The sequence below is a fragment of the Ceratotherium simum genome, chromosome 21 (assembly GCF_057802395.1).
Source record: "Ceratotherium simum simum isolate JZ-2026a chromosome 21, ASM5780239v1, whole genome shotgun sequence".
NCBI classification, from domain to species: Eukaryota; Metazoa; Chordata; class Mammalia; order Perissodactyla; family Rhinocerotidae; genus Ceratotherium; species Ceratotherium simum.
The window spans coordinates 11,578,555-11,605,148 of NC_141920.1; the positions used below are offsets into that span (position 1 = coordinate 11,578,555).

At 59.7% G+C, this 26,594-nt stretch overlaps 1 protein-coding gene across 1 annotated transcript in view; it reads left to right on the forward strand.

The window, feature by feature from the left end:
- The first annotated feature begins 308 nt into the window (after positions 1–308).
- The window catches only part of RIPOR3 (RIPOR family member 3), a 32,269-nt gene continuing 5,983 nt past the window's right edge, over positions 309–26,594 (forward strand). Inside the window, exons 1-16 of the mRNA XM_087445122.1 lie at positions 309–421; positions 8,058–8,204; positions 11,479–11,557; positions 14,090–14,113; positions 14,404–14,457; positions 15,156–15,305; positions 15,468–15,531; positions 15,849–15,892; positions 16,060–16,185; positions 16,259–16,404; positions 17,936–18,065; positions 19,941–20,513; positions 23,391–23,503; positions 24,467–24,590; positions 25,227–25,362; positions 25,958–26,119. Coding sequence (XP_087301248.1) covers positions 312–421; positions 8,058–8,204; positions 11,479–11,557; positions 14,090–14,113; positions 14,404–14,457; positions 15,156–15,305; positions 15,468–15,531; positions 15,849–15,892; positions 16,060–16,185; positions 16,259–16,404; positions 17,936–18,065; positions 19,941–20,513; positions 23,391–23,503; positions 24,467–24,590; positions 25,227–25,362; positions 25,958–26,119 — 2,182 coding nt within the window. The 5' untranslated portion in view covers positions 309–311. The remainder of the gene's footprint in view (positions 422–8,057; positions 8,205–11,478; positions 11,558–14,089; positions 14,114–14,403; positions 14,458–15,155; positions 15,306–15,467; positions 15,532–15,848; positions 15,893–16,059; positions 16,186–16,258; positions 16,405–17,935; positions 18,066–19,940; positions 20,514–23,390; positions 23,504–24,466; positions 24,591–25,226; positions 25,363–25,957; positions 26,120–26,594) is intronic.

Here is a 26,594-nt window from a genome sequence, read left to right on the forward strand (position 1 = left end):
GAGGAGCAGCCGAGGGAGGTGAGAAGAGCCGGGTTCAGGAGGAGCTGTTTCCTGCTGCACGAGGACTCAGCATCGCTCAGGCATTAAGGGCCCGCGTGCAGAGTGCAGAGACCTGGGTTCGAATCTCGCTCCTGCACTGGCCCTGGGCAGGTTCCCTCACCCCCCCGAGCCTCAGTGTCCTCTTCTGACCCAGGACAGTGCTGGCCACCCCCTCTCTGGGGCTGTCGTGAGGACCTTGGGAGCCACGGTGGAGGGCACACACCAGGTGACGGTGGAGGTGACTCTCCTGTCCTCTCCCGCAGGTGACGGCCATGTCGGTGAGGGTGCGGTTCCTGTCCCCCGGGGACGCGGGGGCCGTGGGGGTCGTGGGCCGGAGTGCCTCCTTCGCGGGCTTCCGCAGCGCGCAGAGCCGGAGGATCGCGTAAGTTCTGCCCAGTCGCGGATGCCGGCTCGTCCGAGGGCCGGGCGGGGACGGCAGGGACATCCTCCTCCCATGCCAGTGACCCTGAGGCTCCCTCTCCTGCCAGGCCTGCAGCCCAAGGCAGTTTGTGTGTGTGTGTGTGTGTGTGTGTGTGTGTGTGTGTGTGTGTGAGAGAGAGAGAGACTCGGTGTTGGAGAAACCTGTAATTTCCTTGAGGCCTGAATAGGTGTCACCTCACATGCTCCTGGTGGTTGTTCCCTGAAGTCCACCTGTCTGAGCTTATCAGACTCACTTGGCAGACCAGAAAACTGAGGCTCAGAGAGGGGGAGCCGCTCACCCAATGTCACACAGCGACACTGGTCAGAGTTGGAACTTCGTCTCCTAGGGGCGGGCTTAGGAGAGAATGTTCTTCCTGTTTGATAGAATGGGAAATGGGGCCACCTGTCCCAGCTCTGTGACCTGGGGCAAGTGACTTCGCCTCTCTGAGTCTTGGTTTCCTCATATGTGAAACAGAGATCACGAATGTCCCTCCCTTGAGGGGTTGTCATGAGGGTATAATGAGGTGACAAATGACAAGTGGTTGGCACACGCTGGCACACGGCAGGTCCCTGTGGAAAGTTTTCAAAGGAGAAGGTACAGCCTCTGCAGAGATGGGCCTGGGGTCAGGGCGGAGCCTGTGACCTGAATCCACGGCCTCTCCGCGGGGTGTCCCCTCCAGCTGCAGGGTCCCTGGGAGGAGGGCGCGTTTCTGCTCCTGGGGCCACAGCCCGGTCAGCCCAGGCCTGCCTGGCCCCCTGGCTCCAGGGCTTCACGTCGGGCACTGTGCAAGCCCTTGGGGAGCCGCCTGCTGGCTGTCAGGCCTGGGGAGGGGGTCCCCGGGCATCCTGAGGGGCCCAAACATCCGCCTGTGTCAGCAGATGTAGTGGACATGCACGGCCCCCAGGCAGAGCAGGGCGCAGGACCTGTTTGGTCAGTGAGCCAGTCAACAACCAAATCCCATCATGGCATCGCCTCCCTGAAGCCCTGCACTACATTCCCAGATTCCCAGCCCACGCAGGACACAATCCAGTCCCTCAAGTGGCCTCGCGGCCCCTGTGATCCGGCCCCACAGGCCTCATTTTTAACCCTGTGCTTTAGCCACAGTGACCTCCCCGCTCCGGGCCTTTGCACAGGCTGTGGCCTCCTCCTGGAACTCTCCGCCCACTGCCCTTCACCTGGCCAGCTCCCGCTCCGTCTTCTCCGGCCTTGGCTTCAGCGCCACGTCCTGGGGAGGACCACCGAGCCCCAGACCAGGCCAGGTCCCTCCTGTAGCCCTTTCCTAGGGTTCAAAGCTGCACAGTAGCCGCCCCCCCAGTCGTGCTGGCCCTGCGGTCAGGCCCTCCAGCTCTCACCTTGTCTCCTGGCCGTCAGCTCCCAGGTATGCCCAGGAGGAGTGGCATCTCGGGGTTGAAATCCTTGAGTGTCCCAGAGGGAAGCGCCCTGAGGAATCCCTCATTCATTCCACAAAGACTTACAGAGCACCTACTCCAGCCGGCCCCGTGCCGGGCTCCAGGGACAGACCCAGGCCCCGCCCTCCTGTCAGGGCAGCAAACAATTAGCCGACGATAATTGAGACGAGTTCAACTGGTGACAAGTGCTGTGAAGGCATTAAAACAGGGCACGTGGGAGGGCAGCAGGGGTCTCGGAGGAGGCCCTCAGTGAGGCAGGGGAGTGTTTAAGCGAAGGCCAGAGAGAAGAGAAGGAGCCGATCCTGTGCAGACAGGGTGTGGGGCTGGGGAAGCCTTCCAGGTGGAGGGGACAGCGAGTGCAAAGGTCCTGAGGCGGGAATGAGCTTTGACAGACAGAAAGCAGGCGTGTGGCTGGCTGGTGGACAGCGATGAGAGAGGGGGAGGGCCCTGCAGGGCCTTGTGGGCCACAGTGAAGACGTTCGCAGTGTGAGGGGAGCCGCCGAAGGGCCGAAGCAGAGGAAGCTGAACCCCAGATGGGAAGGAATTTGGCCAAAGCCCCAGAGGGAGTGAGCAGCCAGAGCCCCTGACTCCGAGGCTCCCAGAGGAGAAAGCGTGATGCCACTTCGAGGAAGGCACACAGTAGGTGCTCCATAAATGCTGCTGAGAGCGGCTATACTGGCCAGCGAGTGATGCTGTTTCAGAGCTGCCTCTGGTTGGGCTTCCACGGGGTCTGTAATCAGGGCTGCTGAGGACAGTCGTGCAGGTGGCCTGGCCACGGGGGGCATCCAGCCCCTGTGACCCTCCCGAGCTGCGCGCCCCGGCGTGGAGCTGCTCCACCCAGGGGGACCTCTCTCTGATCACACAGAGGTGCTGTGGGGACTTTGTCCCCGTGGTCCAGCAGCAGCGGAGGGGTCCACAGACCGCACTCACATGGGGCCCTGCGCGTAGATTTAACGATCTGCTGTCGCCATCTAGAAATTCAGAACAAGTTTTGCACAAAGGGTCATGTGTTTTCTTCTGCACTGGGCCTTATGAATTCTCTAGCAGCTCTCCTCCTGCCAGGCCTCTGGGGGCCTCTGGACCTCCCGCATCCATGGGAAATGTCCCCTCAGGCCCCGTCGGGAGCTCTGCCCGAGAGTGCCCCTCGGTGGGCCCCGTCCTGGATTCCTGGGGTCAGCTCTCTGGGCGGAGAGAGAACAGAGGGGATCCGACCCCACAACACTAGGGCCCGTCGGTCATCAGCAAGGCTGAGTCAGGTCCCGCGAGGTCCATCCAAGTCCGAGAAAGTTGGCCTTGATGGCTGGAAACATCCTGGGGGCTCTTCCTCCTGGGGGTCCCCCTCGGGGAATTCTGGAGGGGGTCCTGAGGTCCCCGAATGGCCGCCATCTGGCCTCGGCCTCTGCAGCCCCCTTGTCTGGGGGCGAGAACAGAGCTGCCCACGACGATAGGGAAGAGCACATCTGTTTGTAACTTCCCGTCTCTGTCCAACTCCCAGGGGTCTGGACCCTTGGCCCTGGGGCTGGATGGCCCGGGCTGGGTTTCAGGCCTCACCTTCTGGCCTTCTTTCCCAGGTAATCTGACCAGGCTGAAACACAGGCACGCTGCCAGGCACTCCGCGGCTGGGGCGGTCAGGCAAAATCACCTTAGACGGGAGAGCGGGAGAGCAGGGCTCCACTTGGCGGGTTGACACCCCCTTTGTCCCCAGTCCCCGCCCCTGCCCTGACACCTGAAACCCCTGTGACTCTGGACAGGGCTTTTAATTTCATAATCTAAGCATTCACTTGGTGAAGTAATCTGGTGGGGAAATTTTACACTAAGGTGCAAATGATTGCTATAATAAGGCCATGTATAATGAACATATAAGAATATTTTATAACATAAGGCCCCATATACTAAGGTGAGGGGGACGAAGAGGAGGGCCAGGCCCTGACACTGTCCCATTCTGCCCTGAGGACAGGCACAGCCGCTCTGAACCCCTCTCTGCCACTCCTCAGCCAGGTATCCCCTCGCCCAGGCTGTCAGGCAGGTACCCTCCCGAGCCAGGGCCACCGCAATGTCCTCACCACCCTGGGGATGCCTCCGTCGGGACGGCTGGGCCGTGCGGCCGTGAAGATTGAGGAGCAGCCCTTGGTTTTCAAGGAGAGGAGGCCGGAGAAGGAGCGCACAGCGGAGGCGGTCGCACTGCGCCGTGCGTGTGGGGCAGTGAGGGGCACAGACTCCGGGCCCAGAGGCCGTCACCGAACCTCAGTTTCCCTGACTGTAGAAAGGGCCAGACCCCAGAGCCGTGCGTGGGGAGAAATGCGCTAGCGCACGCTCAGCACGCGGAGCCGGGCGCGAACCTTTCCAGGGCCCCGCGTGTCTGTCATCGTCCCCGCCCACCTGGGGCCACCGGACGTGGGAGACCAGGCTAGCTCACACCGCTGTCGCATCGAGTCCTTGCCTGAAGCGCGGCCAGGCGGCCCCATAGTCGCCCCACGCCCGCCTCCAGTCCCCACTGGAGACTAAGTGTTTCCCAAGACGCCAGGCAGGGACAGCCCCGGTGGCCTCACGTGAGGGCGGGACCAGGGCTTCGCGTGCCCGTCTGGACGCTCGTCCGGCGAGCCGGGAGCTGTTGAACGTTTACCGAGTCCTCCCAGCGCTGGCGAAAATACCCGCCCCGGAGGTCGCTCCCTGAAGCCCGGGTTGTGACGCCCGGGCCAGACACGCAGCCCGATTTCACCATCCAGAGGCTGCGCCAGCATCGCCTGCCCCGGCTGGGCCGGCCCCGGGGTGGCCCCACGCCTGCCCCGTGGAGGCTCTGGCGAGAGCACTGGGCTCAGAGCTCCCGGGAGCCGGTGCTTCCAGGCACAGCCGCAGGAGCGAGGGCGAGGCGGTCTCCACGAGGAGGAAGGGGGGCCCGCGGAGCGCACGCACCTGCCGAGGACTGCGGACCGCTGGGAGCTGGCCGGTGAGCGCGGCTCCTGCAGCCCCAACTCACAGCTGCGCGCCCGCCCTCCTGCCGGGACCCTAGCCTGTCCCAGGAAACCCGAAACCCACCTCTCTGGACGCTGCAGCCCTGCCCCTCTGCCGGCCAGGAGATGGCAACTCTGTGTAGGGCCTGTTCCAAGAGGTGGGTGATGTGGTCTTGGGGAGGGTGAGGGAGGAGGACGCACAGCCCCCTCTCGGGCTCTGGAAAGTGTCACTTGACGTATAAGATGTGACTACCAGCCACAGCACTAACGGGGTACCAGGCTCTGTGCCCAGTACCTTTACTTCAACATCACCTGGTTGAGGAGCCTTCTCTGTCCATCCTATTTAAGTGCAGTATTCCTCCTTTATTGTTTTCCTTGGCACTAGGCACTATGTGATATGTGAGTGTTTTTTATTATCTTATTCAGCTCTGACGTATATATCGCACATTCTCTTTGCTGGGCACTGCTTGAAACCCTTTACATTTATTAACTCATGTAACTCCCACAGCAACCCTTTCTCTGGTCCCCATTTCATAGATGAGAAAACTGAGGCACAGAGAGGTTCAGTAACCTACCCAAAGTCACACAGCTGGTCACTGGAGGAGCCAGCTAGAGACCGGGCCTCTGGCTCTGGAGCCTACACTTGTTACGCTCCCATGGTCCCCCCAGCTGGCCGGCGGCTCACGGGGCAGGGGTTTGTCTGTTTTGGTCACTGTTCCACCCCCAGCCCCTAGAATGGCATCTGGTGCACAGTTGTGCTCGGTGAGGATTTGCTGAGAGAGTGACTGTCTCATGACAGCTCCACGGGCTTGCTGTTCCCCTTCTACAGATGGGGAAACTGAGGCTCCAGTAGGTTGAGTGTCTGTGGCCTTGGGGCTGGGATTTGAACACACGACTAACCAAGAGCTTGTGTCCCACGAGACAGTATGGGCTCCCAGCTTGGCGAGGCTCCTGAGGGTCTGGGGCGGGGTTCCAGATCCTTCCTTGCTGCAGCATCCTCTGAGACCCTGCTGTCACCGGGCCTGGGTGGCCTGGAACCTGTGTTTCTGGCATGCTGGTCGGTAACGCGGCTGTGCAGCGTGTGGGGAGCACGGGTCTTGGGGCTTGGTCCCCGTCAGCAGGGTGGCCGGGACAGCTCCGCTCTGCCGCGTCGACAGCAGGTCTGCGTCTGTGTGTGGAATGTGCAGTGTCTGGCTGGGCTGGAAATACAGCCTGGCCGCCGCTGAGCCTCTCTGTGGTTCCCTGTGTCCGCCCATCCCCGTCACACACAGACTGTTCCAGCTCCTCCTCTCCACCCTTGCTCACTCTATCCCCCAACTTGGAACACTCTTCTTGGGGTGCAGCTTCTGTCCTGCTCTTCCTTCGAGGTCCAGCTGAACACCTTGGGTCCCGGGGTCTCTTTGCTCTCCAGTCCCCCATATGCTCTATTTCCCAGTTCAGTTTATCTCGGTATTTACTGAACACCTACTATTTCCCAGGCTGTGGGTGCAGAGGAAGATACAGGTGGTATGTGGTTATTATTACAATAGCGAACATTTATTAAGCACCTACTGAGTGCCTCCATTGTGCCAAATGTTTGACCTGGTATCTAACAGAAATCCTAGCACTCCTCTGATTTAGGTTCTATTGTCTTCCCATTTTACAGATGAAAAAACTGAGGCTCGAGTAAGGTATTAGTGTAGAGGTGAAGTTGCTTTGACAAAGAACCCCCCCACCCCAAAATACAGGGGCTTAAACGAGATCGGTTATTCCTCCCTCTCTGCTGTAACAGAGTAGAGCCAGTGGGTGGTCTGCTCCACAGGCTGTCCAGGGTCGGTCTTTCTGTGTTGTTGCTCAGCCATTGCGTGGGGGCCCTGGTGCACACAGGTGAAGCTGGCTCCTCAGTGTACCTGGGGAGGACAGGGAGGGAAGGAGAGATATGGAGAGAAAGGCTAGCAGCTCCCCTTTAAGAAACGGACCCAGAAGTTAGTTTTATGTGTCACTTCCTCCCTTGTCTCTTTTGCGAGAAGGTGGTCCAGGGGCATCTGGGAAACGGTGTCTGTCGAGGGATAAGATGGACTTAAACACATCTGGTGGGGCGTGCAGGCTGCGTCAGCCAGCCCTGGTCTCGAGCTTAGCGGACAAGGCATAGGATCATAAGATTCTAGAAGGGGCTTAGATGCCAATGAGACCAGTTCTGGACTGTAATGAGGGCACCTGACCCCGCACTACTGTAACCAATCCCGAAATGCCCGTACAAATCCCTACGGGGCTGAGAGACACAGCTGTCACTGCTGGGAGACGTTAGTTCTCAGGATCATCCAGTCCACACTCCCAACTCCAATAGGCTTAAGCAAAAAAGAGAACCAACTGGCTCATGTATCTGAAAGTCCATGGACAGCTCTAGCTTCAGGCATAGCTGGATCCAGGAACTCACTGTCATATGAATTTGGTCTGCCTCTGTCTGCTCCTCTCTGTGTTGGCTCCATTCTCCCCACATGGTGGCAAAGGAGGCGGCTGGAAGCTCCAGGTGTATGAGCCTTCAGATGAGCAATGCTGGTGGGAGGAACCCTTCCCCCTCCTGTGAATTTGGAACCAAACTCCTGGCAGGGTTACTGGCCAGCCTTGTGTCCCATGCCTCTCCCTGGGCCAGGGGAGTGGAATAGGTTGACCCACCCAGGCCTAGGACATGGGTTTGCCTCAGAATGCTTGTGTATGTGTGTGCATGGGCACGTGTGTGTGCATGTGTGTGTGTGGTGATTTGTTAGGCTACCTCCCTCCAAACCACATGTAGAAAGAGCAGGGTTGAGGAGGTGCCCCAGAGGAAGATGAGGTGCTATTAACAGAGGGAGGGGGGTGGCTGTGGGGTAGGCAGAGCCAACAGATGCCCACTCTACGGGCACACCACAGGACTACGATTTGGCCTCCCGTGTTGCTTTGCCTGCACAGACAGAGCTTGCTGAACAGAGAGCATTGACATTTGGGCTGCTTGATTGTATTTCTCACTGTAAGTTAATTTTCATATCAGGTTATTGTCATTCTTTTAATCCTCAAATCCAAGCCTTCATTTTACAGATGAGGAAACTGAGGCCCAGGGAGTCTAGGCAACTTTCCAAAGACCATGTAGCATGGTGGGGATGGGGTGGGACTCAGCCAGGTCTCCTGACTGCCTGGGGCTCTGGCCACTGTTCCCAAAGCCGGCCCCTGGGAAAGGCTTGCTCGAGACCCCTGCTCTGACCCCCTCATCCCTTCTCACAGGAAGTCCATCCACAGGAACTCGGTGAGATCTCGAATGCCTGTGAAATCCTCCAAGATGTACGGCACGCTGCGGAAGGGGTCTGTCGGCCCCGACCCCAAGCCGCAACAAGTGAAGAAGATCTTCGAAGCGCTGAAGAGAGGCCTCGAGTAAGGATGAGTGTTGTTGCCTTCAAAAAGCGCATTCTCCGGCCTGGCCGCCTGCTCCTCTCTGCCTCTTCCTGGGGCGCGTGGTTGGGTCTCATCTGTTGGAGGCTGCAGAGGGAGCTCCTGGTTACTCATTTAGTCAACAAGCATGTCCTGTTGCAGCCACATGCGCGACCCTGTTATTGGCTGCTGGGGACACAGTGAAGACGGCAGGAGGACCCTGGTCTCGTGGAGCTTAGAGTGTAGAGGAGGAGATGGCAATCAAATGTGATCAGTAACGTAACTTCCACCAGCCTGAGTGCAATAAGAGAGAGGTGATGGAGAGACCGTGCGTGGAAGGCCTGTCAGACAGGGTGGCCCAGGGAGACTCACCGAGGGGGTCCTGATGGTTCCTGAGACCTGAATGGTCTGAGAAGGAGCATCATGCTGGCCTCTCGGGGACAAGCATCCCAGGCAGAGGGAACAGCAGGTGCAAAGGCCCTGAGGTGGGAGCGTGCGCACCAGCAGGAGATCAGGGTGGCTGGATTTGAGTGAAGAAGAGACTGACTGACCAGCTGGACAGAGGCCAGACCAGGAAGATTCAGTCACTCCCTCCGTGTATCTTTATTGAGGGCTTGTGAAGTGCCAGGCGCACGAAACACAACAATCCCCGCCCCTGTGGAGCTGACATCCTAGTGGGGGACAGACAGCCAGTAACAATGCAGAAAAGTAAGAAATAGGGCGTGTCAGCTGGTGTAGGTGCTAGGGAGGGAAACACACCAGGGTAAGAAGGCCCAGGGTTGATTTTAACTGCAGTCGTGCTGCATCACGACGTTTCAGTCAACAGGCCACATATACGACAGTGGTCCCATAAGATGAGTACCCTATGGCCTAGGTGTGTCGTAGGCTATACCATCTAGATTGTGTAAGTCCACTCTGTGATGTTCACATGACATCGCCTAACGACACATTTCTCAGAACATGTCCCCGTCGTCGAGTGACACACGACTGTAAAGTGTTCAAGGAAGTTCTCACTAAGAAGGTGACATTTGAGCAAAAACCTGAAGGGGTGAAGGCGTGAGCCCTGCAGATAATGGAAGAACATTCCAGGCCAATGAAGCCACATGTGCAAAGGCCCTGGGGCAGGAGCATGATTGGAACATTAGGGGCACCGTGAGCAGGCCAGCCTGGGAGCTGAGGGAGGGAGAGGGTGGTGAGGCCTGGGGGTGATGGGGACCAGATGATCTGGGGCCTTGTGGGCTGTGGTGAGGACTTCGTGTTCAGTCGGGGTGAGCAGGGAGCCATGGAGGGTTCTGAGAGGGGTGAGGACGAGATCCAAGTTTGGTTTTAACAAGAGCCTCTGGCTGTTTGTGGACAATGGCCTGTAGGGGCGGGGCAGAGTGGGGAGGGTGGTGGGAAGGTGTCGGGTCGTGGTCAGGAGGAGGGTGACGGTGGACTCACCAGGTGAAGCTGGCGGGCGGGGAACAGGGGCAGTTCCGGGACACATTTTGGAGGAGGCGCGGACAGGATTTCCTGAGGGATGGGAGAGGGGCACGGGAGAGGGGTGGAGACGGGGAGAGCGCGCCCGAGAGGAGACGACAGGAGGCCGCTGGGGCACAGTCGGGCTCGGGAGCAGCGAGGTTTCAGCGCGGGTTCTCCCGTGAGCGGGTCGCGTGGCCTGGGCCCTGTTGCGCGCTCGCCCTGGATCAAGCGGCGGCCTCCTTCCCCGACTCCGCCCCGCCGCCCTCGCCGTGTGGCCCCGAGCCCGCCCAGCCCCTCCCCACCTGCCACTCCCTCCTCTGCTCAGTCTCTCCCGTGGCCCCTACTGCCCTCGGGAGGGCATTCAGGTCCTTTCTGACCTTCAACCTTTCTAGACTTTTCTTTCATTATTCACTCCTGTCCCCACCACCCTTAGCGTATTCCCAAATGTGCCCTCTTCCCTCGTGAGTCTGCGCCTTGGCTCTTGGGAAACAGCCCCTGGGCGGTGGAGAGGCACGGGGGGCTGCGGCTCCCCGAGTCTCTAGTCCTGCACGCGCATTTGCAGGACTGAACACTGTTCCTTCCTCCTGGATGCCCTGCCCAGCCCTCCACCTCTTCGCCTCACCAATTAAAAATAATAATAATAATAACAGCAGCCACGCCTTGTTCGGGGCATTACCTGCATCGTGTCCTTGAACCCCTAAAGAACGCTATGAGAGAACCTCAGCCTCCTTGTCCAGGCGAGGAAACTGAGTCCCAAAGGTGGGAAGCAGCTTGTCCGGGAGCCCACGGCCGGGAAGCCGGGAGTGGGGCTCCGGGGCCAACGCTGGCCTGCCCCGCTGTCCCCCGGGGCTCGGGGTCAGTGTCACGTCCCCCCACCCCGGGGGCCTGGCTCCCTGCCCAGGGCGCCTCCCTCACCCTCCTCCTGTGATGTGCGCTGCACGCCCCAGCCCCGCGCTGGTGCAGAGTGGGAGCTGGCGCTGTGCCCAGAGGGTGGAGGGAGGCCTGCCTGGAGGTGCTCGTCTCCCAGGACAGTTCCTGGTGACCCTGGAGGACTGTACGTTTGAGACTTGTCTGGGGTCAACAGCACCCCCTTCTTCCTGAGGAACCCGACCCCTGAGCGAGCGGTGGCCCGGCAGAAGGTGGTGTAAGTGGGCCCAGAGAGGGCAAGTCACCTTCCTGGGGTGACCCAGCAAATCTATGGTGGAACAGGATGGGGGCCCCACTCCGGCCCCCAAGTCCAGACTTCGGGATTCCTGTCCTAGTCTCTCTGGCTGGAAAGCACACCTTGGAATGTCCCCCACCCCGGCCTACGGCTATCTCTGTACTCCCCAGACTGGGTTCTCCAGGCCCCGCTCTAATCCTTGGCCCGGGCACCTGGACAGCAGGACGGCCTGTCCTTGTCCACCAGCGAGGCGTGCCCTCGCTGACCTCCCCTGTGCTGCGGTGGAGACATCGGCCCCTGCAGGCCGCTGCCTGCTTTCAGACCTGGGCTCAGCCTCCTCCTACCTGCGCTGGGTCACTTGGTGTCCTCAAGGGTCAGTTTGCCCCTCTCTAAAACGGGTGGGACAGCAGCAGAACCTGTCCGTGGGACTGTTTGGGGAGTTAACCGGGATCCCCCACTTCGCACAGCGCCGGGCACGCAGCCCTCAGCCTGCGGGGTCTGGAGCCAGGCGGGTGGGGATGGCTCTGCCCCTCTGACCTCGGGGCCCGCTGAGGACCACCGCTGCCCTCCATGCTGCCCCCGCCGAGCCCTGGTCACCCGCCTGTTTCTTGTCGTCTTGTTCCTTTTCAAACCCCTCCCTCGTTCTCCTCACAGGGAGCATCTGTGCGTCCAGCAGGCCGAGCTGGGGTACCTGTCGGGACGGCACAAGGACACCCACAGGAATTCCAGGCTGGTGAGACTCCCCCCACCCAGCAGCCATGGCCGGGTTCGGGGTGGACCCTCCCTCCACCCTGCCTGCATCGTGGGTGTGAACCCCGGTCTGGGAACCCAGAGGCCCGAGGAAGGACTTGCTTTATATTGTGATGAGTTCCCGTCACAGGCTGGGGGCAGCTTCCCCACCCCCTCACCCTGTCTCAGGGCTCAGCTCCATTCTCTGGTTCTAGAAGTGACTGTAAGGCAGGCGGGTGTATGGAGGTGTGTATGTTTTGACGCCCTATTTTCTAGGCCTTGGCCATCTGGGTGCCCTGCAATCCGGGCGGCTCCTGCCATGCCGGGAAATTGGGCCAGGCTGGAATCTAGGTGTGTCAACCGTGGCCCCTGATGTGGCCTTGATCAAGCCCGAGTGCCCCCCCACAACCAGCGCCCCTGTGGTTCTCCTGCCATTCTGAGGCCAGCGTCTTTGAGGTTGCCCTGGGGCCTGTCTGGCCCAAGACTTACCCCCTTAGCAGAGCCAGATTTAGCAAAAAAGAGACCCCAAAACCAAGACCAAAAGCAAACAAACAAAAAAATAGGATGCCCAGTTAAATTTGACTTTTGGATAAACAACAATATTTTTCAGTATAAGCATGTCCTGGGCAGTCTTCGGGACATACTTACACTAAAAAAAAAATGAGTCATTGTTTCTTGGAAATGTCCTTGTCTTGGGGATCCTGTATTGTATCTGCTCACACTGCCCAGATCCCACTGCCAGGACCTCTGTCCCTCCAGCGGAGGCTCTGTCTTTCCAGTCTTGGGAAGTCCCCCCCACCCCACTGCTGCCTCGGGAAAGCCCCTGCCATCCTTAATGGGATTAGACTTCTGGAAACAAAACCCAGGAGGCCTTGCTGCCTGTTCCACATCCCTCCCCCAAAGCATCAAAGCATGAAGCAGCCACCAGCTTGATGGAGGGACTGCAAAGCCGAAAAGGGGAACGAATCTTTCTATCAAAATAGCATCCGGCCGCCTCTGTGTCCTGGCTTCAGTGGGGAAGACCTCGGGTCGGTGGGGTGGAGGCAGGGCCTCCAGCCTCACGGGTGTGCCCGCCCACGTGGGGAATGACAGGCCAGGTGGGCTCAGCCACGCCTGGCCACGCCTTGCCCTTGGTGGGCGGATGGTCAGCACAGATGGGGCCAAGATCCTGCTCCCTGTTCCCAGCCCTGCCCAGCACTGGCCCAGCCCTCAGGCAGGGGCAGCTGTTCTCAAGGCCCCCAGCCTCTCTCTCTTGGTTCTAGAAGTAACTCTAAGGTAGGCAAGTGTAGAAGGGTTTGTATGTTTCAGCAGCTCCCATTTCACAGATGGGCACACTGAGGCCGGGGAAGGGGTGGCGACTGCACTGGGGCCGCGCAGCGGGATGATGGACGTGGGGTCCCGCCTCCCTGGACGCGGCTGGTTCTCGGTTTCCGAGAAGCTGTTGTACAGCCACTTTTCTTTCGAAAGGCTTGGGAACTGTGCTATTTCTTTATTTCTTACATGGAATTTTCATTTCAGAATCCCACGCGCACAACTTCACATAAACGCATACACGGGAAAACACAGACTTTCCGGGGTTTAATCCATCTTTCCTTTCTGCTGGAGGCCCCCTGTCTTCTCTGTTGAACCCTGAGGACACAATCTAGGATTTCTCTTTCCCTATTTTCTCCCTGGTCACGTAATCATACGTACAAATGCATACAGAGGGTTTTGGTCCATAGTTGTCTCATAAAAATGAAATCTCACTTACATCCTCGACCACATCTTGCTGTTTCTCCCTAGAGCATCTTTCAACCTTGTGGAAATTCCTCCGGGCTCAGACACGGTGATTCTAATCGACGTGGGCAAACTAGGGCCTGTTTTAGAAATAAAGTTGACCGCACACGGCCGCACCCATCATGTGCGTGCTCTCTGTGGTTGCTTTCATGCTGCAATGGCAGAGACCACATGGCCCGCAGACCCTACAGTATTTACTCTCTGGCCCTTTACACAAAGATTTGCTCACACCAACAGTATATTCTTTTCATTGGCCGCACCCTGGCCCCTGGTGTGGATGGACCAGTCTGGATTGCCATTTCCTAAGGCCTGAACTCATGGGTGGTGCCCGATGCCTTTCCCCACTCTCCATTCTTCTGCTCATGGCTGAAGTCACCCCTTAAACAATCAAAGCACAATGGTCCCCATTTTGTTGAGTGCTTCCTGTGTCCTTCATTCTTCATAGCAACCCTGTGGGGTAGATGCTATGGCTGCCCCATTTACATGAGGAGACAGAGGCTCAGAGAGGTTGAGTAACTTGCCTGGGACACACAGCTGAGAAATAGGGCCAGGCCTAGAACTGCCTCCCCAGAGTGTGTGTGTTTACTCACCCCTCCTCTGTGGCCTGGACCACGGCCGGCTGACTGCAGGCCTCAGAGGATGGAGAGGCTGCGGGCTTCTTTGTCCTCTAGGCTCAGGCGCTCCTGGGATATGGCCTCATGGGTCTTGGAGGAGCATCCAGAACCCTGATACCTCTCTTCCCTCTTTTCCTCCCCCACAGGCCTTCTATTACGACCTGGACAAGGTGAGTGAAGCCTCCCTGTCTGCACGTGGGAAGTCAGGAGGGCTGAGGCTGTGCCTGGCTGATGAATGTAACATCTTCGCTCGCATTCCACCCTCCGGCCGTCCTAAAAGAGGAATACTGGGGTTTACTAAACTGAGGCTCAGCAATGAGCCTTCCTCCAGGATGGTGAGGGGCTGGCCTGGCTTGGAGCCCAGTTCTCTGTGTTAGGACCTGTAGGAGGGTGGTGGGGGCTGGGGGGCTGCAGGCGGCCCAGGCTCCTTTCACAGCATCTTCTCTTTTTCCGGGAGAAGCAAACGCGCTCCGTGGAGAGGCACATTCGGAAGATGGAGTTCCACATCAGCAAGGTCAGCCCGGCTCCTGGGGCGTCACAGGGTGGGGCCGGGCCTCCGCCGGGTTAGTGCCCAGGCTTCTGGGTGCTGGGTGGCTGGAGAAAGCCGAGGAGGAGCAGAGACTGCAGGGCTGAACCCTGAGATGGGGGTGAGGGGGGTGGCTGGGGCGCCCCCAGGACTGTGGAGTTTAGATAGAAAACCTCAGGCTCAATCTTAGAGGACTGGGAAGGTTGAGTCCAGGGCCCCCATCGTAGAGACAGGAGAGTGGAGGCCCAGAGAGGGACAAGGATTGGCCCAAGGTCACATAGCGAGTCCTTTAAGCTTTAAAGCCCGCAGAGTCCTCCATGATCCGGCTTTACTCCTCCCCAGGGGCTGGGCAGATATCACAAACCCACCTCCCCTGTTTCACAGTCGAGAAACGGGGCAGGGCGGGGGAAGGGATGCATTCACCGTCCAGTTCACTAGTTTTTATTGTGCACCAACTGCGTGCCAGCCGCTGCCAGGCGCTGGGGATGCGGAGGGGACAAGGCAGACGCGGTCCCTGCCCCCCTGGACTCCCATTCTGTGGGGCGGCGGAACAGTGCAGGGCGTGGCCGCCGTCGGGGGCTGGGGTGGGGACGTCAGCTCGGGGCCTCTCCCAGAGGGCGACGGAGGCGGGCGGCCCTGGGGCCCGCCCCCGGCCCGGGCAGCGCCCACCCGCCTGTGCCCCGCAGGTGGACGAGCTCTACGAGGGCTACTGCATCCAGTGCCGCCTGCGCGACGGCGCCTCCAACATGCAGCGGGCCTTCTCGCGGTGCCCGCCCAGCCGCGCCTCCCGGGAGAGCCTGCAGGAGCTGGGCCGCAGCCTGCAGGAGTGCACCGAGGTGGGCCGGGGCGGGAGGCCGGCGGGCTGGGCCCGGCCTGGGGGCTCCCCGGCCGGAGGAAGCGTCTCTCTGCCCGCGGGCCTGTGTCCCGCAGGGTCCATGCGTGCCCGCCGCGGCCTAGCCCGGGGGCGGGCGTGAGCGACCTTGTGTGGGGCTTTGCAGGACATGTGGCTCATCGAGGGGGCCCTGGAGGTTCACCTGGGCGAGTTCCACGTCAGGATGAAAGGTAACGGGGCTGCGTGGGCGGGCAAAGGCCAGCTTGGGTGGGGCGTCAGGCCTTCTTGGAGGGCTCTGGACTTCTGCTGGGGGGGCGGCTTGGTCAGAATCCCAGGGGTCCAGGCCGGGCCCTGGGTTTCCACTCGTGTGACAAGTGACCTCAGGCAAGTCCTGTCCCCTGACTTGGATGTGAGGGCCCAGACCTGTCCAGTGTCCGTCATGATGGCTTACCCCTCCCTGAAACTGATACTTCACCCCCAGTGAGGGCCCGCGATGCACGGGGCCGGGACAGAGGAGGGCGGGGAAATGAGCCGTCTCTTGTTCCAGGTCTGGTGGGCTACGCACGCCTCTGTCCTGGAGACCAGTACGAGGTATGGCCACCCTGCGGGGTCCGTCCTCAGGGCTCCCCGCCAGGCTTTGGGGGTTGGGAGCTGCTGGGAACCAGGGTCCCGGCTGGGTTTCTGTCCCCATCCGCGCCCAGCTGGCAGGGGCGCGCCCACCCGGGGCTGACCCGTCCCTCCTTGGCCCTTGCCCACAGGTGCTCATGCGCCTGGGCCGCCAGCGCTGGAAGCTGAAGGGCCGGATCGAGTCGGACGACAGCCAGACCTGGGACGAGGAGGAGAAGGCCTTCATCCCCACCCTGCACGAGAACTTCGAGATCAAGGTGGGCGGGGCCTGGGGGCGGGGCCCGGCGCCCAGAGGCTGGGCTCGGACACCACCCACAACTCCCCCCGCAGGTGACAGAGCTGCGGGGCCTGAGCTCGCTGGCGGTGGGCGCAGTGACCTGCGACATCACGGACTTCTTCACGACGCGGCCGCAGGTCATCGTGGTGGACATCACGGAGCTGGGCACCATCAAGCTGCAGCTGGAGGTGCTGTGGAAGTGAGTGGGGGCCAGCCTCCTCGTCCACCCTGCCGCCCCCCAGCCCCAGGCCAGCCCCCAACTCCCACCCAGAGGAGAGACCGGGGCCTCGCCAGCTCCCCCTGGTGGCCTGAGCTCGCCCCAGTATCCACGCAGGGACATGCCCGCCCTCATCCTGCCCCACGGACAGGCTGGGGCCCAGACCGTCTCTGCAGGCCCTGCCCCCCACCCACCCCCGCCCCTCCGAGTTTTAACTCCCTTCTCACTTTGGAACGAGTGGGTATTAAAGCCCCGGGCTCCCAGGACCCTTTCCCGCGGCCTCCTGGTCTGGGTTCTCGGAGGAGCCCGCCTCTGCCCGGGATGGCCCTCCTTACTGCGCCCACCACCTCATGCCTCGCTGACCCCTGCTGCCATCGGGCTCAGGGCTGAGCGGTCACCTTGAGTCCCCTCTGGGCCACAGACCCCACAGATGGTGGACACGCATGAGAACACCCCTGCCCGGGTCGGGGCGCTGCATTGAGCATTTTCGTGAACGCTGGTAGTTTCCAAAGGTTTGGTTTTCAGCAAAGCCCTTTTTCCCGAATGAAATCCTGTGTTTCAAGGGGCTCCCCTTCTCCTTATTCCCCGGGGTGGGCGTGGCGGGAGCAAAGGGGCCGAGACGTGCCTCCTCTGTTCTGGAGCTTGTTCTGACCAGTTGGGGCCCATCTCTCCTTTCCCTGTGGGGTGGGCTCCGAGCCTGGGGTCCCGAGACCTGCTGCTGTCCCCCCGGAGCTGGTGAATTCAAGTGAGTGACCACCCCCAGCCTCGGTATCCCCATTTGTCAGTGGGGCTGATCACACTCTCCCCTGGGAGCCCCCTCAAGTGCACAGGGCCGAGGGCAGCCCAGTGCCATCCAACCTCAGGCCAGGCGAGTCCAGGACCAGCCATCCTGCTGGCCCGTGGCCGCCCTGGGCAGGCAGGGAGGACTTCCCGGAGGGGCAGCCTTTGAGCTGCAGGCCCTCGGGGTCAGCCGGCCCCCGACGCTGGGAGCCAGGCCTTTGTGCAGATGAGAGCGAGCTGGTCTCCATAAGGCAGGAGGGTTTACCCAGACCCACCTGCTCCACAGGCGGGGTCGGCGGGGGCCAGGCTGGGCATCCCTTGGCACCTTGGATCCCAGCCCGACCTGTGACAGGGGCTGACACGGATCCCTCTATAATGGCGCCCCTTTTCAGATGGGGAATCCGAGAGGGATGGTGACATGATTTACCCAGAAAACGGCACAAGCGAGTGTCCACCACTGAGCTTCTCGAGGGAGCCTCTAAAGGGGGGGTGTCATTCACACGTGTGGTGGCCCCATCACTGCCCCTCGCCGTCTGGCTGAGGGCCCTCAGGGCGGTGGGCGTCTGAGAGGCATTTCCAAGAGGGTCGAGAGCGTGGACCTAGAGTTCCTAGGTGGTGTCTCTGACCCTGGGCAAGGCCTGCCCTCCCCCAGCCCCCCTTTCCTCTTACGTCCCCTGGGTCCCGTCTGCTCCAATGTCCTCCCAGGATCCATGATACCTGTTCTCTTCTCCAGCCCGTTCGATACTGAGAGCTTCCTGGTGTCACCCAGCCCCACGGGCAAGTTCTCGCTGGGCAGCCGGAAGGGCTCCTTGTACAACTGGACGCCCCCAAGCACCCCCAGCTTCCGGGAGAGGTACTACCTGGTGAGTGGGCCTTGAGGGCTGGGCTGGGATGGGGCGACTCCCCAGGCGGCACGTGGGGCTGGGCTAGCAGCCTACCGCCTCCGATGTAGCCAGCTGTGGGCTCACCGCCCTTGTTTTGGGGTTATCCTGGTGTTTTCCTCCTTGCTGCGGGCCCCTCCCTTCTGGAGGCCTGGACCCGGTTTTGGGCTTGGCTGCTTCTCCTGGATGCCTGGAATGGGGCTCTCTGGATGGTTCCACCACCTCAGCCATGGCCCTGGCCTCCAAGTCATTTGTTTTAAACTTAAATTTAATACGTGTTTCTAGAAGGTATACTTTGACAACACGTACAGTACCTCTTGCCTGTGGCCTCCGGGAATCTGGGTCCCCTCCGGAGCGCCAGCTACTGGGTCAGCTTCTCCTGATGTGCTCCTGCCTCCTGGGAGCAGAGGCATCTTCCACTCTGTCTTATTCCAGAGCAGCCTTTTTCACGTCATGAGGCACAGGAGACTGATCCCGCCCGCCCCAGGGCCCCCTCAGTCTTTCTTGACGCCATCTCCACATGTGGCTGTGTCATTAACAAGACACTGACGCTGTTTCCGTTTTTTGGTATCACCAGCGACAGGCAGTCAATAACCTTGTACACAGGCCGTTCTACCCACAGGCGAGTATCTCCCCACAGGCGCTGCCCCAGTGAGAGTCCAGGAACAGAGATGGGCAGGGTGGGGGCGACGCTGAGCTGGACAAACCCCCTGTTGCCCCCTGGACCTTAGGTGGGGAGGGCGGCTTTATAGGAGCCCAGCAACTTGTGCGTTTAGAGGAAACTTTGTCCGGCCCTGGTGGGGCCCAGTGTCCTTCAGTTAAAACCTCATCTGTGGTCAAGAGCCTGGGCTCTGGAGCCAGACAGCCTAGGTCCAAATTCTGTCTGTGCTTCTCGCCTGCTGTGTGACCTCGGGCAAGTCACTCAACCTCTCTGGACTTCAATTTCTGTATCAGAGAAATGAGAATAACAGCACCACCCTGACGGGGTTTTGTGAGGGGTAAAGGGATTAATAATGAGAAGTGCTTAAGAGAACGCCTGGCGAGAGACGGGGCAGCAGGAACATCGGCCGTTAGGATGGGCCTGGTTGGAAGCAGAGGGCAAGGGTTGGTGTGAGCACACCTGGATCAAACTCTCGCCCTCTGCTCCTACCCTGTGGCCCGAGGAAGAGGTGGGGCCCAGCCCCTGCGAGGTCAGAGCAGTGCAGCCTCCTGGAGGTGTGAGGGGGAGTGAGGTGTGAGCCGAAGGCCCTCAGGACAGGGCAGGTGACACCAAACGCTTAGAGACAGCTGTTGCTGTCACAATGATGAACACTCCTTACGTGCTGTATGTCAGGCCCCTCAATCATTCATTCACTTCACTCATTCAAATCCAAGTGCCAGGCTCTAGCCGGCTGAGGATGCAAGGGCCATGGGAAAATCAAGCAGGAAGGGGAGGGGACTGCCGGGGCAAGGTAGGAGCCACTATTTAAGACAGGGTGTCCAGGGAAAGGTACCCAGGAAAGGTGACATCTGCGTAAGGGCCTGAGGGGGCAAGGGCACAAGCCACAAAGACATGGGGAAGCACGTCACCATTCAGTGACATTCAGAGAACACAGCGCAAAGGCCCTGAGGTGGGAATGTGTGAGGGAGGGGGTGAGGCACAGCACGGAGGCCACTGGGGCTGCAAAGGAGTGAGTTAGAGGGGTGACGGGGGACAGGGCAGAGGTTCAGGGTCCTGTCAGCACCTCCGGGCGGCCGGTCACCTTGGCGGGCCTCAGTCATCTCGAGAATGTGGGCACGCAGAGCAAGTGTCGGCGGGGCAGCCCCCCTGGTGTCCCTGGGTGGCTGGTGAGGCTGGTCCTGTGTCCCTCTCTCCAGTCCGTCCTGCAGCAGCCAGCGCAGCGGGCCTTGCTGGCGGGCAGGCCAAGGGCCCCCTCCGTCCTGAGCTGCCTGTCGGACAGCGGCCTGCAGGGCTCCGGCCTGCGGAGCCGGAGTCAGGAGCTGCCCGAGATGGACTCCTTCAGCTCTGAGGACCCCCGGGACGCCGAGACCAGCACGTCGGCATCCACCTCGGACGTGGGGTTCCTGTCCGTGGCCGCTGGCCCCGACGCCTCCATTGAAGAGGAGGCCCAGGAGGACCCCCCACCCCTGGGCCTCCTGCCGGAGATGGCCCACCTGGCGGGAGGCTCGTTGGTGGAGCAGCCTGGCTGGAGGAATCTGGGAGTTGAGAGCCCCATCCTGCCACGGGGCTCCCCATTCCACAGCCACAGGATCCCGGGTGGCCAGGAAGGCCGGGATGAAGGAGAGACCAGGGACGGAGTGGATGGGCCTGGGGCGACCCTCGAGAGGCCCCTGCAGGAGGTCCTGGACTTGCTGAGGTCCATGGACTCGGCCCAGCCCCGGCTCCGGGAGCTGGAGTACCAGGTCCTCGGCTTCAGGGAGCGGCTGAAGGTACGTCCCCTCTGCCGGGCGGCACCCTGCTTCGCCGATGGTGTAACGACTGGGAGTGGGCTCCGGGGGCAGCCAGCCCGGGCTGGCATCCTGGCCTCACCCCGGGTGACCCGGGTGGGCGATGTCTCCTCTCTGGGCCTCAGTTTGCTCCTCTGTCAAGGGGGGACAACAGCCTTATTGGCCTGGGAGGAGGACTGTAAGAGGAAGTTAGGGCTCAGAGTGGATCCAGCCAGAACCCAGCCCCATCTCGCATCTTCTGACCCGGTTGGGTGGGGCTGTGGCTTGGCATTAAAATCCCAAACTTGGGGTGTTCTTTTTTTTTGTGAGGAAGATCAGCCCTGAGCTAACATCTATTGCCAATCCTCCTCCTTTTTTTTTCCCCTTTTTTTCCCCAAAGCCCCAGTAAATAGTTGTATGTCATAGATGCACATCCTTCTAGTTGCTGTATGTGGAACGCAGCCTCAGCATGGCCAGAGAAGCGGTGCGTCGGTGCGCGCCCGGGATCCGAACCCGGGCCGCCAGCAGCAGAGCACGTGCACTTAACCGATAAGCCACGGGGCGGCCCCCACTTGGGGTGTTCTGAGGGTCAGAGCCGGCACCGTGGACAGCCCCAAACTGCCACACGCCCCACACAGAAGCTTCTCAACAGGGCCCATGCCTGTTCTCGGGTGGCTCTCAGAGGTGCTGGCCCGGGCAGATTATTCTATTTTGGTTTACATAAATTTAAATATAGGTAAAATAAAACGTTCAACTCCAGCACCTACTTATACATCAATTAATGTATGAAACCACTGTCTCGTGTAGGACACAAACTGGCACAGACGTAGTTTCACGGCTTTCTTCAAAAATCAGTTCTGGTTGGTTTCTCTCTCCCCCTACCCTCAACACTGCAAACAGCACCAGTGAAAGGAAGTTGAATTTTTCATTTCATGTCCAGTAACTTTAAAAATATATTCACTGTTTACCCCTGCTATGGTCTTTAAAAAGACCCCTGCCTGAAAATTTGAAGAAAAAAATTTAAGAAATAATGTCACCTTTTTTGTATCTCTCAACAGCATTTTTATCTTGTAGAACACTTTGAGTCACCCTGCAGGCAGCTTCTGTCACATACTTGTAATTTGAAAAATTATACCTACTTTACATAAAAATCTTAAAATAAGACTGGAATAAGGCAGTAATTTTAAATGTCTTTGAGGAACTTTTCTTTTTTTTGGCAAACCAAGTTAGAACAATAAAAATGATTATAGGCTATGGTTTTTAGTTTGACTTTTTAAAGAGAAATTATACACACACTTATATGAGTATAAATATATACGTGCGTATATATTTATACAGCTGATTCTCGTTATTCATGGATTCTGTTTTTGTGAATTCACCTACTTGCTAAAATTTACTTGTAACCCCAAAATCAATACCCATGATGCTTTCACAGTCAGCCCTCGGCACGTGCAGAGGGGAAGGATCTGAGTCACCTGATGCGTGTTCCAGTGGAGGCTGGACGAGGGGACGCTCTGCCTTCCCGTTTGAGCCTCCCACAGTATGCAAGCGTCCTTTCCACGGTCTGTTTAGTGCTGTGGCTTTCACATTTTTGTACTTATTTTTGGCGATTTCGCTGTGTAAAATGGCCCCCAAGTGCAGAGCTGAAGTGCTGTCTCGTGTCGCTCAGCGCAGGAAGGCCGCGATGTGCCCCAGGGGGAAGACACGAGTGTTAGATCAGCTTTGTTCAGTTGTAGTGCTGTTGGCCGTGAGTTCAATGTTAGCGGATCAACAGTATATATGAAATAAGGTGTCTTTAAACAGAAACCCACATAACATGAGGTTCTGTGTCGATCGGCTGTGAAAATGTTGTGGCTCGCAGCCCCTGCGGTCCCCAGGAGCAATGGCTCAGGATCCTTGGTGACTTCTAGACCGGGACTACCGAGAATAACGAGAACCAGCTACATGTGCACACACACACACATGCACTATCCCCCAGGATGGGAAAGCTCTGCCACAGGCCTTCTCTGGGTGCTCGAGGTCGCCTCTGTGGGCCCCACTCTCAGGATGGCGGCTCCGACTCGCTGGGCCGCGTGGCTCGGGCTGTGTCAGCGCACTTTGTTGGGACGAGGCCTGGCTGAGTTGGGCACGGGGCGGGAGCCAGCCCCCGAGGCCTGCCACGTATCGGGACAAGACCGGGATCCCCATTAGTGGCCTTCTAGAAGCCGAGGACGGGACCTGCTGTCGGGAGGCTGAGGACCAATGGCAGGAACCGTGGCTCCAAGGCCTCCCCTCCCAGTCAGGGGCCGCCTCCGATCCCCTCTCCTTCCACACTTCCTGAGCGCAGAGACGCCGGAGTCCAGGGGCTCCCCCGGCCGCCTCTGAGCCTCCTCAAGAGGTGTCTGGCCTGACCCACACATTATTTTAAAAATAATTTGGAATTAGTTGTCAATATTTATAAACTGGATGGCCTCCCACAAAAATCTAGGTTTCCGGCTTTTCTCAGAAAATTGAACGAGCTGGCAACACCGGCCCCCCCCCGTTCCCAGTGGTGGGTGGCAGCTGGCGCAGAGCAGCAGCAGGCCTCTTGGGGGAGGGTCCCGCTCTCTTTCCACGGTCCCCCCGGACCACTCACTCCTGTCACTGGTCCTGTCCCTGTGGGTGTTTGTGACCAAAGGGTCACAAACACAAGGGTGAGGCTTTTCAGATGTCTCCCTCAACCTTTGGTGTCACACCTGTCACAGGCCATTCAGGAGGGACCTCGGGAGTGCCCGTCCCTGACTTGGGGGCACTGGGACCCTGCTGAGGGATGGTGCCCGTGGCTGGGACGCAGGTCAGATCCGTGTGCCGGGCTGGGTAGGGGGCTGGCACGGCCCTCAGGTGTCCCCGCTCGGTCCGCAGCCCCGGGGAGCGCGCCAGGACCACGCCTCCGCCGAGAGCCTGATGGAGTGCATCCTGGAGAGCTTCGCCTTCCTCAACGCCGACCTCGCCCCGCATGAGCTGTCCCTGTTGGGGTGAGTGCACCCTGCCCAGCGCTGCCCCGGGTGGCCAGCCTGAGCGCTATGCTTCCTGTTGGCCTGCTGGCCTCCAGCTCCATTGCCAGGCCCGATTTGTATCTATTTTGATTGCTTACTGTGCCCCCACCCCGTCCCCACGTGTCCACGGCCTGGCACAGAGCAGGCCCCTGGTGACCACTGTGGGATGAGAGCACCTCAGCACGGCCCTGAGCCTTCTGCTGCGAGCAACGGGCTTTTTTTTTTTTATCTTAAAAAACAACCATCCAGCGCACAGTAGAACCTCTGACCTCCCCCCGAACCGACGCGCAGCAGTGACCTGTGCCCCCGTCCCTCCGCACAACCATCCCCCGCCACCCTCCACCCTCCTTCCCCCACTGCCCCCTCACGTGGGCCTGGGCGCTTCTCCTGCACCCAACCTCAGCAGCACAGGGGCGCAGCAGCAGTCTACACTTCTCCTCTTCTCGCAACCCCACGGGGAGGGCACGGCATTCCCACTCAGTGTCCCCGTGTCACTCCCGTCCTCCCTCAGGCAAAGGGTGCAGCCTCCACCCGGAGCGGACGCTGTGAGGGGCACACCTGTGGGCAGCGTTTCCCTGACCCCTCACTGCCCTGAGCCTGGGACTCCTGTCCCCACTCGACAGACCAGTAAACCGAGGCTGGTGGAGGCGGACGTGCCCGGCGTCACAGAGCAGGGCGTTAGTTTGGAGGGCAGGCTTCGGCCTCAGGTTGCACAGCCTGGGTGGGGGCCCGGGGCCACACCATCCGCACCCGACTTGAGTTGCCGCCACCTCCTGCTGCTCTTAGTTTCCTCTTAGTTTCCTCCTCAGTCGCACTCCATCGCCCTGGACCCAGAGTTGGCCTCCCTGATCAGCTCTCCGGGGAGGGAGGGTGTCCTCCACTCTCGGAGGGAGCAGAATCGCTAACCGGAACGGTCACCCCGTTCCTCTCAATTCAACTCAGAAAGGACAGGACGCCACCCCCACCGCCATCACTGAAAGCTTCGTCCGAGGAGCTCACGGCCGGCGCCCCGGAGCTGGACATGCTGCTCTCGGTCCACCTCCAAGTCTGCCAAGCTCTGCTGGAGGTGCTGAGGGACGGGGCCTAGTGGGGAGGGCTTGCCCAGGGGCCGGGGCTGGGAGTCCTCTCTGCAAAAGGCTGATCTAGAAGGTGGTGGGGAGCATGGTGCAGGAGCGAGAGACCCACGCCCTGAGAGCCAATGAGAGTGAGGAGGTTCCTCTGTGGAAGGTTCAGGCCAGGCCTGGGTGGATAGTCATGTGGCTCTTACGCAGCCCATGCCCTAAATCAAAGGCGGTGGCTGTGACTCTTTCAGCTGTAGATGCCAGCACTCCAATCCAAACTGGCTCAACCAAAAGGAAAATTTATTGGCTCACAGAATTGAAAAGCCCAGAGGTGGGCTGCAGGCCCAGGTGGATCCAGGGTTTCAAATGTCATCATGACTGCAGCTCTCCCTCCCTCAGCTCTGATTTTCTGTGTGCGTTGGTTACACTTTCAGGCAGACTGGCCCCTTCTGGTGGCAAAGGCAGCCCCGGGCAGCTTCAGCCTGTATCCTATTCTCTCAGCCACTTCGGTGAAGGGGGATCCCCAGATGGCCATCAGGGACAGAAGGATGGGCACAGGGCAGGTGGGGGCCATGGGCATGGTGGCTGACGTCGGAGGGCATGTTCTGTGCTAACCTGGAGCATCATGGGCTGCTTCCCAGAAACTGGCCTCTCCTAATTTGTCGAGGATGGTCCAGGAACACCTTCTGGAAGAAGCTGTGCAGCAAAAGCAGGTCCTGGAGACGCTCTCTGTGCTTGATTTTGAGAAGGTCAGCAAGGCGACCTCCATTGAAGAGAGTAAGTGACTGCCCACCACCCCCAGGCTGCTTGTGTGAATGGCCTGAAGTCCAGGGGAACCCCTCGTCCCTTCCCGACGTCCGAAGCTAACCAGAGCCCAGGGGGTGCGGCTGGGGACAGTGGCTGGGCTGGGCTCGGAGACACACACAGCGGGGGCGGGGAGGGAGGCTGCACAGCCTTGGAGTAAGCAGCACACGCTCTTCGGTCAGCTGTGTGACTATGGGCAAATGATTCACCTCTTTGAGCCTTGGCCTCCCCATCTGTATAATGGGGAGGCCACTGGGGAGAGTTCAGTGAAGCAGTCCCCAGGACACAGTCCAGGCACACAGTATACACTCAAATAAACAGTGGCCTCAGTTCTGCCTCTGCCCCCACGGGACCTCCCCTTGTCCCTAAGGAGACGTTGGTGACAGGAGCCACCCCAGGGTTGTTGTGAGAACTGTGGGTGGTGCCCAGGTCAGCCGTCTGTCCTCTGTGTCACATTGGAATGTGGGAAAGGGACGCTGCATTCAGCCCTGCCATCCTTCCCCTCCCTGCCTCTTGGGCCTCCCCGGCGCTCGCTCAGCCCTTCAGATTTCTGAGCCTGGGCTTTCAGTTCTCCCACAGGCCGCCCGGAGGAAGGGGTGTCTGAGGCTGTGGCGAGCGTGCACGGAGCCCGGCGGGGTCCTGTCCTGCCCCGCCACGGCGCTGCTATGCCAGCTCAAGAGAACGTTCCTGCACCAAGTCAGAGGGAAGTACCCGGGACAGCTGGAAATAGGTACCTGCCCTCCCCACAGGAATGCTGTGCAGTCTCAGGGCCTTCAGTGCTGTCACCGTGGGCCTTGCGGTGGCCCTGTCTTCACCTCCACCAGTGTCTTCACGGCCAAATGGAGGACGTTTCTCAGCTTGAGCACAAGTCACCTCCTTTTCCTGGGGAGAGGAAGGAGGGTCTGTGAAACCCTGAAGCTGCAAACAGTAGTGGGGTCATGCATTTTTCTGGGGACATAGTCCATAGCTTCCACGAGAACCTTCCAGGGGTTAAGAAAAAACCTCGATTGGAAGGTAGGCAGGGCTTATCTGCCCAATAAGGTGTCTTGAAACGTTGGCTGGACTCTTCCTCAGAATGCGGAGCATTTTTCTCTGTTGACAACTGAGGGTGACACTTGTACTCCGGGCAGTGGCTCTGGAACTTACGCAGCCCTAACCGCTGCCTGTGCTCCTCGTTGGCCTGCATATTCCCAGGCCCCGGGCCC